Here is a 15,921-nt window from a genome sequence, read left to right on the forward strand (position 1 = left end):
AGAAAAAGCTATCCTTGCTGGTCTTTTCTTTAAACTGATTAATTTCTTGGTACTCTCACTACAATTTAAGATAGTGGACCTTCAAATATTATCCTAAAGCGAAAAAGAGTAGCATGAAAATGTATATTTGAATATGTAGGATGGTCACACACAATTGGCAAAAGTGTTATCGTTCTCCATTAGAATAAGAACAGTCTCAAGTAACTGTATTTTTTAATGCACAAAATTTAGCATCACCCTGTTTCCACAGTTCAGTAAGGTAATCTGTTGATATAGGGTGAGTAAAATAATGTTCTTTTTTTCATTTTCAGAACCTTGTGTTTGCGATTTTAATAGCACACAACCAGCTGATTACTTTAGTAAGAATGAAGAAGTATTTCATCCATCCTGTAGATCTCCATCTGATATTTAATCTGATAAATTCTTCTGAATCATTTAAAGCAGCTGAAAGCTGGACTCCAATATGTCTGCCAAAGTTTGATTCTAGGTGAGTTAACTTAGTGTAGAAACGAGAAAATCAACGCTTGGGTAATGTGCACATTTTTAGTAGGTAAATCTTTGTTACCCACAAATTTTAAGTTCACAAGTGAATAGGAAGAGTCAGTGCACAATGTGCAATTTCTAATGAAGGTTTTTCTTAATGTTGTATTTGCTACTTGCTGATTACCCATCATTGCCCAGGTATTTATTTATCCCAATCTAATATTACGAAAAATAATGAATTCTAACTATAGTAATTAACTCTGATAAACTTAAATAAAGTTAATTACCTATCTCCACGTAACCGCCAAACAGATATCTTTAGATATAATATCTAACTATAGTGTAAAATGTAACTAATTTTATTTACAAATATTTAAAAGTATGAGTACAGTATACAAATTATAAAGTAAAATGTTTTACAAATTAACTATAATATCCCCATTTTACCACACACAAGTGTCACCAATTAGCTTAGCGACTCTGCAAACTATGGATTCGACACTAATGTAGGTCATTTTTGACATTTTATTTTTCACCCCCTCTCACCCTCATGCCGATAGGTGATGAACTTGGAGTTGAACGGCATTGGGAGTGTCACTATTCATCTTAGTGACCCCGAAAACTATGGTTTCCACAGTAATATCGGTCGCTTTCAATTATTTTTACATGTCATCCTCTTCCCACCCCCCAACCGTAGGGGTGCCATGGGTGTCGTACCCCCACAGTATTTCTTTTCAGATTGTAAGTCATATGTGTACCAAGCTTGGTTGAAATTGCTCCAGGCGTTCGAGAGTTATGGCTGAATGCCTGAACAAACATACATACATACATACATATATAAACACACACACACACATTTTTTATATACTGTATATAGAAGAACATAGATTGATATGCACTTTTAACTCAAATATTATCTTGTTAATACATATCGTTGCTTTGTTTTTTACTGTTAACTCTGATCGATGATTTGTTCATATCATCAAACATCTGCTGTGGTAAGCTGTTTTGGGAAGAGGTCTCGAATTACTACTAACTAGGGCTAGAGTTTTATGACCTAAAATTTCAGTTAACTTAAGGTGTATCCCCTAACATCAATATAAATTTGAAATTAGTAAATTAGGTTTCCGTCGTGGGGTGAACTATTTATGTAAAGTTAAAAAGGAAAAGAAAGAATTAGAAAGGTTTAATATTTGAAGGTATATAGAACTATTTATTTTATTCTGAATATCAATATTGGTATATTTTCAAATCCTTCTTGTTAATTCACTTTATGAGTCTAGAGTTGCAATATATAATTGCTACTTTTGCAAGTTTTTGAATGCAAATGATAGCCTATTGTCAACCAACAAAGCCTTGTACATAACTAAAATAAAGGTTTCTACTTCAACTGACACCAGGGCTTGACATGGAAAATTTTAGCTGGGAAGGGGGATGTTTGGTCAAGCCTTGTGATTAGCTGGGGGGATGCTTTGCGAAAATTGTTCTGGCTGGGAATACCATCTCCCACATCCGCCCCCCCCCTAACTCACTCCCTCTCCCTCTCTCTCTCTCTCTCTCCCTCTCTCTCCCTCTCTCTCTCTCTCTGTCTCTATCTCTCTCTCTCTCTTTTTTTTTTATAAAAAGAGTTGTTAAAATATAGAAAACTTATGAAAAGAGTTGTTAAAGTATAGAAAACTTATGAAAAGAGTTGTTAAAGTATAGAAAACTTATGAAAAGTGTTGTTATAGTATAGCTGACTTGGGAGCATCGTTGGAAATACAGGCTGCCTATGGGCTACAAATGACTAGAACTTGAGGGAGTTATGCAGGAATTACTGTCTCCATGAATTATATGTGGAATCTCCATGAATCTAGTTGAAAAGAGAGTAATGTTACTGTTAAAGTGTACTTGTTATTTTTTTGGTCCAAATTTCCGAAACAGATAGAACAGGATTTATATGCTAGCACATTATATGCTATACATCAAAAACATGGTTAAGAGATGCAGTCTTAAGTTCAGCCACAACTACCACAAACTTTTCAATGAGTTATACAATTTGTTGAAATCGAGTGTACATTTTGTTATAAAGATTTATCTAATTAAAAGGTGCGAGTTTTTGAATTTTTATGCCACATTTGCTATTTATTATTATATGTTGAATTTACATTAATTTATGTTCCATTTTAGTGGATTTTTACATGGACATGTGTCATATCTCTCAGATGACTGCCAAGCCTGCTTACTACTGCTTACTGTAGACAGAGATGTATTTTTTACTTTGTCAGAAGCAAAGCAAAAGATTGTAGAGGTAAGTGTACGATTGATTGTTTCAAAACACTAATCTCATGTGATAGAAAGAAACCTGATTTATACGAGGGTCATTCGGAAAGTAACCGCCGTTTGGCCGTAAATAAAAAAACCCGCATAGATACAACAGATTTTTACTTTACATCTGAAAGGTACAGCTGTCCTCTATTTTTCAACATAGTCGCCATGTAAATTCAAGCACTTGTCATAGCGTTTCACCAACTTACCAATCCCTTTGGCATAAAACTCAGCTGCCTGGGAATTCTCACAAACTTTTTCATCAATTTTCTTGACAAGATTATCACTCACTACAGAAGGCCTACCACTCCTAGGTTCATCATGAATGTGTGTTCTTTCTTTGAAAAATCTGATCCACTGACGCACAACACTTTCACCTATAATGTTTGGGCCGTATACAGCACACAATACACGATGAATGTCTGCCGCCGACAGATTTTTTGTCCAAAGAAATCTTATCACTCCGCGTACCTTGCATTTGGCGGGATTTTCGATAGCAGCACACATTTTGTAACGTTATAACCAGCACACGTGCGCACTACGATGCTCTCACTAGCACAGCCTGAAGCTTACTGAATCACAGATTGAGTGATGTAACAACGGTTGCGCTCTGTCCACTACTACTAGCGCCACGACACAATGGCGGTTATTTTCCGAACTACCCTAGTATAACAATATGCATGAGGCATTTCGTACCTTCTCTGAAAGAATAATGAAGGTTATGACAAATGGATATTTAACTGACTGAAAATGTTTGCATTAGATTTATAACCACTTTTTATGTAGACCCTAGACCAGAGCTCCAACATGACTGAATGGTTATCATATTCTGTTTTGGTGTGAGAAGGTTTGAGTCCACTTTATGCTCAAATAGACTAATTGGGACTGGACTTAAAGTTTAAAGAGTGATTTGAACCATTGTGCAATGCACCTCCACTGGGAATCGAACCTGGGACCTTTTGAGTACAATGCAATTATGATGTGAGCCCTGCCCAAATAAAATCTCTAAGTTCAAAGTGTTGGTGTTTAACTGACACCGTGAGGACAATGTGTCACAAGATCAACTACGAACCACTGCACAAAGGAATTGTTTCCTTGTCGGAGTATTATTTAAACATAGAATACTCTTCTGGGTACAAAATTCGCAAGAAGTGCTGAAAATCACGTACAAAACCAAATTTGCATTATTTTGTGACTAACTGTGGATAAAAGAAAATGTAACTAGCATATAATTTTATCAACTTTCTGCAATAATAAAAAAAATCAAATTTGCAAACGTTTAGGTCCCTATATATATAATTCATGTATGTTCGTTGTGTGAAAGCAAATGTGTAGATATGCTCTTTCTTTTTCTAAGACAAACACCCATTGCCTTAGAATCAGTAATTAATCAATTATAAAAAACTTATTTCTTTATTTTTATATTACAGAAGCTGAGAAGGTGCAATTGCCTTGAAGCAATTAACGAATCAATAAATTGTCAAGGATATTCTATTTCTCAAGTTGCTATCCAGGATGTAAGACACTTTTTATACAAGTCAAAGTCAACTGCCCAGTACACTAGTCCTGAATTTGAACCACCTTACCATATAGAAGAAGAAAGGGAACGGTTGTTTAGTTTATATCAGTATTTGCACTATAGAATTCATTCCTCTTCTCGGCCGCTTAAACTGCTTTATCAACAGCTGGAGAAAGAGACCATGTTAGGATGGGTAAGTGTTTATTTTCATATAATACAAATGGAAGAAAACCGTAAACACTATTCAAAATGAAATTTTCTATATTTTGTGGCCTGGCCACACTGGAGGGGAAAGATGGTCTCATACTACAGTGTAGCCAGATTATGGGAGGTGTTAGCAGGGAAATAAGAAACTTTCATTTTGTGTAGTGTGTACTAGGGATGGTCAAATCCAGAATCCAGATAGTAAAACTGGATAATCTGGAATTTGGAGACACTCCGGATAGGGGTGGGGGGAGGTTTATAATATTTTTTCCACTTTTAAGGTAGAATTTATTGTAATAAAACTCTTAACATGCTGTAAGTTTCATCTTCCTCATCAATTCAGAGTTGGCTCAAGAATAGGATGTCACAAATTCTCGGAGATATCATCTGGTAATATGCGGAGCAATGCACATGAGTGAGAGACCTCATCACCAAGTCACGATATCAGTTTTAAGATGTGAAGCAAATTTTATTAATCCGACAACTTTTAACGTTGTGTTGAACATATAGATAGACACTGAAAGATGTTTCCCCATAAGCATGATGTATGTCTGATTTGAACAAGTAAATATTCATATTCATTGATAATGATGATCTCCGAAATCTAGATTGTCCGGTTTTACTATCCATATTCCAGGCAGTAAAATATCTGGATTTGTCCAAAGTATATACAGGGTGTCTCATGTAACATTGCGACCTGAAATATTTCGTGAACAACGACAAATATTGAAAAACTTCTTTCACAGATATATAGGTATGAGAGGGGCTCATGAATTAGTGGACACAATACGTTCAACTACGTAAGGAAGTACGTTTTTCAACACAAAGTTAGTTTTCTTTTAATGGAAACCCCATTTTATTTTCAGCTCATTTGAAAGTACGGAAAAAATCATTAAGAATCGCGTTTGTATAATTGTAATACGTCAAGTAGTTCTCAAGTAAATGTAACCTGAAGTTGAGAGTGAAGGTGCATCCCTCACTATGCGGGTCGGCAGAGCCAAGCGCAAATGTCGTCACACATCCAGCCTGCATGCATGTGCTGCATTTTTCCTACACTTGCCATAGATAAGTATCATCCCAACCTTTTCAGAGTCTGAAAATACTATTTTCTCAGCAACAGTTCTGACGTACGTACACTATCACAAACATCTGGTTAATCAGTGTACTTTGATACGCCCTTGCTTTATTTGATAAATTTGATAAGTCAATTTGAAGGGAAAATGTATAAGCTGCAAAGTTTCAAAGTTGAAAACTTAAAGATTTGTCATGACCAAACAAGAAGAGTTGATTGTTCCAATGTACTAAAAATTATGACGTAAATAAATGATCGTCAAGTAAAAATTAGAAAGATGTTAATGTACTAACATTTATGTATGTAACTGATGACGGAATGTTTAAAATTTATACTTTTTAATAAACCCTTATTTGATAACTCAGAAAGATGTATCAGAACCTTTTAGATAATTTGTCACAGTTTACTTATGTACAACCCGCAGTTGTTGGGAACGTAACAACTTTCCTAAGCACAAAGCATAGTATGCAGAAGAGTAACATGTTTGTTATGATACACAAATGGCATGTTACGACACACGAATCAACTTGTGAGAATGTTTGTTTGAAGCGTCAACTTCAGGTTACATTTACTTGAGAACTACTTGCGTATTACAATGTAACAAACGCCATTCTTAATGACTTTTTTCATACTTTCAAATGAGCTGAAAATAAAATGGGGTTTCCATTAAAAAAAAACTAAGTTTGTGTTGAAAATCATACTTCCTTACGTAGTTGAACGTATTGTGTCCACTAATTTCATGAGCCCCTCTCATACCTATATATCTGCGAAACCAGTTTTTCAATATTTGTTGTTGTTCACGAAATATTTCAGGTCGCAATGTTAGATGAGACACCCTGTATACAGGGTGACCTGTAATTAGATGTATTCTCTGAAAGGGGTTAAAGTAGAGGCAATTTACAATAATTTTGACCATATGATACCCCGTCTGAAAATTAGTAGTTTTCAAGATTATCGAATTTCTATTGTTTTTTGTTTTTTAAATGACAATTTTCCACATAAAAATGCTAATTGGGAAAAAACAGCTCATTGTATGGCACATATTTCAGCATTTTCTGATAACCAACAAATAAGGGGTTGGTCGGAATAAACTATTTCCCAAATAACAATCACATGTAAGTAACGGGTGGATCTAAACTTACAAGTGGTGATAAAAAATCCAATCTTAGTTTACTTGGCAATGTATTAATAACAAAATTGGTATGACACGAAGTGTACAAATTACTTAAATTACTTCCTTGTGTCATCTGCTATCCAACAAGGTACAAATGTTGCTAACATTTACATTTGTGTACAAGAAATAATACTTCATTCATCTTCATGTAAATGGAATCAATGAACAATACAATTAAAGAACACTCTTAACTCGTTATGTGATGGTGTCCTTGACTGGTGTTTCAATTCTTACCTGTATAACAGCTGATACAGAGCCATTGTGATGGCTGAAGTACCCAGGTTTAATTACCACCCTGGATATGAATGGTTTTTGTGAGTGTGTGTACATCAATTTCATCCAATCATTACTCATACTCATCATTGCAATGAATCCAAGAGGTACAAAAGTGGTGTAAAAATAGCCAAATAGAACTAATACGGAAGCTAATACGATAATATGCCAAAGTTTAAGTCTACTTTATGCTTAATCAGAAAGTTCTGTGTGGTTCAATACTCAATGCTCTCACTTAGTAAGTAACTTGAGAAGAAATAATTACACACTCTTGCGTAGAAATTCAGAAAAAGCAATGATGAGACTAGAAGTGCTCACCATGCATAGTCCAACTTGAAGCCTTCTCAGATCTTAACCCTCAAAGGGAGATTATGCCACAAATATCAGGTTAGATTTATTGGCATTTGTGACTGACCCAAATATTTAATTCATTTAATTTATTATGTATTGTTTATTTCTTGCTTAACATGCATAATGTATCATATATATTTATTATTATTAATTTCTATTTTGTTGTATTTCGTGAAAACGTTATACATATTGAATTAATATGATGTACATTTATGAACACATGATGTAGATAAATAAGTTATTAATATATGGAGATTTCTAATCGTGATGTCAGTTTTTTTTTTCATTGTATTTTATTTTATTAAATTGTAAGTGCTATTTGGCGAAGTGAAAAAGTTGGATGATTCGTTGAAGCAAACGGACTTGCTTAATATTGAACTTACAATTTACAGTGAGATCAAAACTAAAATTGCCCCCTCAACTGCAAGGTTACCTTTATGCATGTAATTTTGGGGTATTACTGACAGCATCTTATGTGGAGAGTTATAATTATTTCTGCAAGAAGAATCAATGTATTATTTGTGTGTTTGATGACAAACAAGGCATGGAAAAACATAGTAATTATATTAAGGTGGGCAGTTACATTGTACTGATATTAGGTCAAGCATGCTGGTTCATGTACCAGCTTTTGGAAGTACATGTGCATGTATGGTCCCTTCATTAGTTTCACATAATCACCATTAATTCTCATTGTTGTGATGAACCAAACTTAGCAGAAAAGCAATGTAAAATGAGAAAATGCAAATATTTGTAGAGATTCAGATGGATTCTTAATTAATATTCATTTTACACTAATTAGCTGTTGCATGTCTTAGTTTAATTTACAGTGATGAGTTTTATGAGTGTTGAAGTAGTGAAGAACATGTTAACAATTCACAAATAAGAAAAACGGTTGAAATTATGATTGAAACATTGAATGTTTATATCTTTCAATTTCAGGTTACGTCAGGATTTGAGTTGTATATAACATTTGAGCCATTAGTTACAAAACTTAATGCAATTAATGCAGTTAACAAGTTGCTGAGGTGGATTAAGAAAGAAGAAGACAGAATTTTCATACTTAATGCACCAACTTTCTAGAGTGTTTATTCGGATCTAGATGGTCAATCATGAATTATTCCCAGTGTAGTACAGGATGTGATAATGTATGAAACATGCTGGAAAATGTATGTCAGAAGACTGTGGATGTCATTTTGACTGAAGGTGATTGATATATGTATATACTGTATATTAGGGATGAAACCGATAACCAACATTATACCGATCCAATATTCAATGCAAACTTTTCATAACCAACCGGAATGGTTCGTTGACTTCACCAGGGAACAACCAAATAGGTTTTGCATATCTAGTATTATGAATAGTAATCTGCATATTTAGACATTTACTGTACAAAACAAGTAAACAGTCAAGGTGGTCCAGTTAGTAGGGCATGGGGTGTCATGCAGGTGACTTGTGTTTGATTCCCAGGGTAGATGATCTCGGGTGGAAATTTTCCTGACAAGATCCCTGCATAAGGTAGCCCTGGGGTTCACCCAGCATCCAAATTAATGGTACCAGCGAGGATGGAAGGGCAGCCCTAAGATGTAAAGGTAGCCAGAGCATTGTGATGATCAGTTGACATTCAGTGTGGCTAGGGTCGAGAATCTGCAGGAGTCCTACCTCCACATCCCAAGTGTGCCTTCATGGCACAGGAGATAGAAAACCAAGGTACCTTTATATTCTTAAAAAAAGAAGGATAAATAAATAATATTAATCATTCACCTAAATACCAAGTATTTGTAGAATATTGGATTGGTAGAATTGTTGGCAACTGTACAGTTACGCAAATATTCATATTGGCCAATTCCTATAGAGTACAGATGAATCTGTCCCATGAAGATTAAATGTAATTTGTAGTAACAGATGTTTGCTCCATTCCTACATGATCAGATGTACTACCACAAAGTTTTGTGTAGTCTTCATCCTTTTTCGTTGTGGTTATGCCTTTGTAAGTGTATAATGAAATTCAGGCAAGTACCCAGTGTGTGGTATGTATATAGTGTGGTAGTAATTAAGTACTGAATAACTTCATATGTATGTTTGCTCACAAATGTAATTACTGTGTGTGAATAATGAAAATTACATTCCTTGATGTATAAAAGTGGGGTTTTTGCCCACATCATATTTACAGTGTAATGTAAAATGATTCCTATGTACATATTTTTCTTTTCTATGTTACACACAGTGGCTGTAATGATGGTTTTTAAATTTGGTTGATTTTATTATCATCTCTGCCATCCTTTTGGAAGTGTTATATTACGAGGCAACTCAACCAGCACTCTGGTAAATAGAAAATCCCCTTGGCTTCATACTTCCCAATAATACATAACAATATTCCCCTTAAATTCACATAAGTGAATAAGTCTCACTTACTTGGATTTAATATACTACTGCCATCTTTTATTCCCTAAACATGAACATGAATATTCCCCTTGGTTAAAAGAAAATACCCAACAGCATATTTGTCAGATGTTTCATGTTATCTTGTAATCCTTCTTGGAAATGTTGCTGCACATTCAAGCTCATTTTGCACAACAATCTTATGCGTATATTTTGTCTGAGTTCATCCTGGTTACTTTCTTCACACTTTTGTTATTAAAATTTTCACTTCCATTCTTGCCAGTATTACTCAGTGTTTCGCTTCTTGGTTTTCCTGTATGATTGCTTGTGAGTTTTGTATTGATGCTTCTGGGTTGCAGAACAGCAGATGCATCACACAGATGAGGGTTCAAAGGAAGAGATGCATCTTCACCCGAATTGCTGGTACCTAGATTCTTAGTGGTAGTCAAAACATCTGACATGCTCATCAGACAGATTTTTCTGAAATGAAACTTGTTGCCCAATCATAATTCCTTATCCTCATACCCTGAGAATTCTTAATTAGTGCTGAAAATGCCTTCTTATTGCTCTTTGAAGTTACTTCTCTGCTTTATGGGGTTGTTCATTTCAAGGATTATCTTTAGCTATAACTAGGGAACGAAACTTTAGGTAATTAAATGTTGTTTTTTTTGCGATAAGATAAATCCCCTCGTTTTTGCCAAAATTCTGATCATATGTCAACAGCAAATTTTATTTTACATAAAAAAATATATTTTCCATTTTTCCGTATGTAAATACATATTTTGCAAATTTTTATTTTAAATACATAAAATCGCTCATTGACTTCATCTACCTTGAAATCCTCAAAGGAAAAATGTTTATTCTCTGCACCTCTTTCATATCGAGAGTGTTAGGTTTGTTTTGTCTTTGAACACACTCGCTGGCAGACTTCTGGCACCTCGTGTACGATCCTATTGGGGGAAAATATTACATCCACCACTGGATCTAACGCTCAAGTGCTAATGTCTAAATGTACAGAAATTTTTGGGAAAAACCAAGGTTTTCAAACTTTGTACCAAATTGCACATGTTTTGGAAGCTGAAGTAGAGGAAGAAGCAGCTTTGGAAAACTTCAGCGTTAGTGGCATTTCGTGTTTCAAATATGCAAGAATTGTTACTTGTGACATGGAGCGATCTTTCTCACATTATAAGATGCTTTTTAGAGATAATCGTCACAGATTTACAGCTGAGAATTTGGAAAAAACTATGGTGATTCACTGCAACTCTTCCAAAAAATAGCCCGCTAAGATGTAAGCATTTAGAAACTGATTTCAGGTGTTTAAATGCATGTAATATTTTCTTTTTGTTACCAAATGTTTTTCATTTTTGTCACATATTTTCTTGTTTTTATCACATATTTTCAACATTTATGACATAAAAAAATAAATATTTCTGAGTTTTTTAGCACACAAAGTTCCGTTCCCTAGCCATAACACATTAATAAAATTAACAAGTTACTATGACAACAGCATTATAATGTTTGAAATTATGACCGATTCAGTCCATGGCTGCACACTTATTATTTTCAATATTCTTCAGTCTTATCTAGCTTCTGACAGATTCCCTAGAAGATCTGCTTTAACCTTAGAAGTTATAGCAGAACTCTTCACGATATCTGGCACAGTTTCCTTCAAATGTTTTTTATCGTTCTTCCAGTTTTTCTTTTGCTTCTTTCAGGGTTTTCATTTTCTGGCACATTCATGGCTTCGGTCACGAACATGTACTTCCACAAAATTTTGTGTACTCTTCATCCTTTTTATTGTGGTTATGCCTCTTTTGAAGTGCATCATAAACATCATGCGAGTACCCAGTGTGTGTACATAGTGTGATAGTCTTTAAGTACTAGAAGTTTGCTCACAAATGTAATTACAATGTGTGAATAATGAAAATTACATTCCTTGATCTATAAAAATTCTGTTCGTGCCCACATCACATTTACAGTAGAAAATACGGCTATAATGATGGTTTTTAACTTTAGTTGATTTTAATATCTTCTTTGTCACCCTTTTTGAAGTGTTATATTGCAAGAGAACTGACCTGGCACCCTCTGGTAAAGGAGTATGGCACTATGGTAACTGATTATAGAAAGAAAATCCAATTATTATATTACAGTGAAAAAGCTTTAGTTGGAAAGGAGTTGAATACTTGTTGAATTATCTTGTCAAAATGAGCATAACAAAACTATTGAATAATTGTTAAACATAAGAATTCATGGTGATTTTATAATCTTCATTTGTCATTGGTAGGTTCATGTAAGCCATATGTTTTGTAGCATAATCATAATCTCGATCATAACTACTATATGATCTGAATCGTGTACAGTGTATGCTGTATTTTATTTTTTTACCATCTTTTGAATCAAAAGTTCTAAAGAATATTTACTAGACTCGATTTGACTTAAATTTTATGCCTTGTGCATAATTGTATGCAAATACACAAGAATTTCAATATAGTTCTTTGCAGTGGAACCTCGATTTTATGTTTTCCAGGGGACCAAACTAATGAAACGTAAAATGTGGAAAATGTAAAATCGGGATTCCACTGTACTTGCTTTGTAAGTTCTTGCCAAGTTTAAAATATCTGTGATTGGAGTAATTTGAACTAATATATTTCCACTTGAAAAACAGATGCCACATTGAGAAGTTTTTATAATCCAGTCATTTAATTTGAAGTTTACATTTTTTTGGTCCTTTGAACTTTGAATTAATGAGGTTTTCATGTAATGAGAGAATATATCCTTAACTTAAGTGAAAAAAATTCTGTTACACTGAGCTGACATAAAAATCAGACATAGTGAATAGAAACATGAAGGATAGATAGAAAAATGTGCACAGTTACTTTTTAGAGATGCTCTTATATCCCTACTGGATATGCATTGCTTTCAGTGCTAGGAAAGAATCGAGATTGAGTCTCCAAACCAAAAATGTTAGAGTAGCATGTTAAGAAAGCCAGAAGTTGGATGTTTCATTTCATTTGTTTCGTCATTTACATCATTAATTCATCTTTCATTCTTGTTGGCCCTAAAGGTAGAAATGCAATGTAAAATAATCAAAATACAATTACAATTAATTTTGCATAATGTGCAGTGGAACCCCAATTTCCTGGATTTTACATTTTCCAACTTCCAGGAGCGTATATTCTAGGCTAGCTAGGCTATCTGTGTAGTCTGAAGTCTAGAGAATAACATACAGGAGAAAAATCGATCAGAAATTGTAAATAATATTATTCATATCTGGAGTTGGCAACGTGATTTCTTATGAGTTAGTAGCCTGATTTTCTATGAGTTGGTATCCTTATTTTCTATGAGTTGGTATACTTATTTTCTATGAGTTGGTATACTTATTTTCTATGAGTTGGTATCCTTATTTTCTATGAGTTGGTATCCTTATTTTCTGAGTGTTGGTATCCTTATTTTCTATGAGTTCGTAGCCTGATTTTCTATTAGTTGGCAACCTGATTTTCTATGAGTTGGCAACCTGATTTTCTATGAGTTGGCAACCTGATTTTCTATGAGTTGGCAACCTGATTTTCTATGAGTTGGCAACCTGATTTCTTATGAGTTGGCAACCTGATTTCTTATGAGCTTGCAACCTGATTTTCTATGAGTTGGCAACCTGATTTCTTATGAGTTGGCAACCTGATTTCTTATGAGTTGGCAACCTGATTTCTTATGAGTTGGCAACCTGATTTCTTATGAGTTGGCAACCTGATTTCTTAGGAGTTGGTAAATTTATTTCTATTCATAGTCTAGGACCACGTGATGTAATGAGATAGCCCAGATCTTGGACTCAGTATACGCCACTGCCAACTTCATACGTTATATTTTGCTGCGTTATGAATTATTCAGCCATAGTTCCCTGAAAAACATATAATCGAAGTTGCAAATTATTTTGTGTAAATTATTTCTAATTGAAAAAGACATGCTTTTGTAATGATTCTGTTTATAAATGTCTGTGTGAGTGCCTGCAAAATACATTCCAAATTATATATCAATGTTCTGCAGTTCCATTATGAGCAAAAATGTAATGGAGCATATAGAGCTTTGAACAATGCCTTGGTTAGTCATACTGAGCCATAGATGTTATGCAGAGAATATGATCAGTGTAGAAGTACAAGACATTTTTAATTACAGTGGACTACACCCACATGAATGTTAATTCTTCTGTTTGTGTACGTGGCTCCTTGTTTCACTGTTGAGTAAAGGTAAAAAAGGTAAAGTGCTCCCCTGTGCTTAGCACCACGCCATGAAGGCATATAGGAGGGGGGGGGGTAACGCCAATTCACTGTTGAGTAAGATACATATTTCTCTTGTTTCTTGTTTGTGTTTGTTTTTATTTTAATTGCAGCTTGACTTGCAAAGTTGGTTTACCATATGGATCCAAGTTGCAGATGATGTGAAGACGATGATAAATTGTTATATTAGGTAGATTTCTGAATGGCCCCTCGCCCCAAAAGATATTTTTTTCTATGCATGCAGGTGTATGCCAAATTTTTATATTTTCACCAACACCCAAATGGCAAAGGAGGTCGAGTTTGGAACCATACTGTATTCCAATTAACATTCCTTACATAAAGGGCTGGCGTGACTAATTCTATTGCTGGTGTAACCATAAGGAGAGGTGGGGTGGGGGTGAAGACATTTAATGTGCAGTTCTTAAAATAGATTTTAAAAAAGCTCTCCCTCTGTTTCATTTCTGGGATGGAAATTTTCATGCATTCGGTGGGCTCCAAGATAGCACATGTTTTCTGGACTAGATTAAAGCATGGAGAGTTCTGGTTTGTAATGATCCCATTGCAATTGACACAACTCATACAAAAAACTAATTCAATTAATTACACTGGTCGACATGGGTTTCGATGTATCGCAGATGACTGTTGTGTCTGAATAATTTCAGCATGCTGATTCCAAAAATGAAATCCATTTTTACCCATCATGTCTATTTTTTCAGAAGACAGCAATATATTAACTGCCTTAACTTCAAAATAATATGTGTAGTTTCATTATTTCTCCAATAGATGGCTCTGTTTAGATTGTGATAAAAAAAATATTGATTGTCTACAATACAAATCCTTCAATTTTAAACTGTAAATACATATAGAATTGTATACATTTAATTCACCTTCCACCTTCATATGACACATTGGAATGAAAATTGTGTGGACTTTGATTATGTAGTTTTATTTTCGATACCCTCATGAAAATTTCCTTCACCAAATGTCCAATACTCAGTGTTATAATTAGGGAAAGGAACTTCAGGTAAATAAATGTTTTTTCTGCGATAAGATAGAGACCCTCATTTTTGCAAAAATTCTGATCATAGCCTTATATGTCAACACAGCAAATTTTATTTTACATAAAAACACATATTTTCCAGTTTTCCGTATGTAAATACATATTTTGCGAATTTTCATTTTAAATACATAAAATCGCTCATTGACTTCATCTACCTCGAAATCCTCGAAGGAAAAATGTTTATTCTCCCCACCTCTTTCATATCGAGAGTGCTAGGTTTTTTGTCTTTGAACACCCTCGCTGGCAGACTTCTGGCACCTCGCCTACGATCCTATTGGGAGAAAATAGCTGTGAGTAGCTGTGGCTGGCTACAAGTAACGATAGCAAGGCTTTTTAATGAAGCAATGCAGCTATTGTGGCCAGAAGGCATAAAATTTGACAATGTTCTTCTCTTGACAGATGCTGCAGCTTACATGCAGTGGTCTTGCCGTTAGCTACCCCAAAATGGTGCACGTTACATGTGTCGCGCATGCGTTGCATAGAATATGTGAAAAGATAAGAGCTCTTTTTCCCAATGTCGATAAACTGGTTTCAAATGGGAAGAAAGTTTTTATCAAGTCGCCTAGAAGAATAGACATTTTTAAACAAAAATGTCCTGAGGTTCCCCTTCCCCCTACACCTGTAGTTACGCGATGCAGATGTTATGCCCAGAACTTTGAAAAAAATTGTATCTGTTGTAAATGATCTCGACAAAGAAGAATTCTGCAAGAACTGTTGATGGAGCCCTCCTTAAAAGTCGAATTGGCATACATCTCAACAAACCTGTCCATTCTCTCTAATTCCATATGAAAGCTTGAATCGTCCGCGAACACTTTGGCAGCTTCC

At 34.6% G+C, this 15,921-nt stretch overlaps 1 protein-coding gene across 1 annotated transcript in view; it reads left to right on the top strand.

Annotated features, from left to right (window-relative positions):
• Positions 1-14,971, top strand: part of Mon1 (vacuolar fusion protein MON1 homolog) — a 40,797-nt gene extending 25,826 nt beyond the window's left edge. The window contains exons 5-8 of the mRNA XM_083131947.1: positions 312-487; positions 2,653-2,773; positions 4,221-4,502; positions 8,323-14,971. Of these exons, the coding sequence (XP_082988073.1) occupies positions 312-487; positions 2,653-2,773; positions 4,221-4,502; positions 8,323-8,463 (720 nt within the window). The 3' untranslated portion in view covers positions 8,464-14,971. The remainder of the gene's footprint in view (positions 1-311; positions 488-2,652; positions 2,774-4,220; positions 4,503-8,322) is intronic.
• Positions 14,972-15,921: the final 950 nt, after the last annotated feature.

The sequence above is a fragment of the Lepisma saccharinum genome, chromosome 1 (assembly GCF_977018435.1).
Source record: "Lepisma saccharinum chromosome 1, izLepSacc3.1, whole genome shotgun sequence".
Taxonomy (NCBI): Eukaryota; Metazoa; Arthropoda; class Insecta; order Zygentoma; family Lepismatidae; genus Lepisma; species Lepisma saccharinum.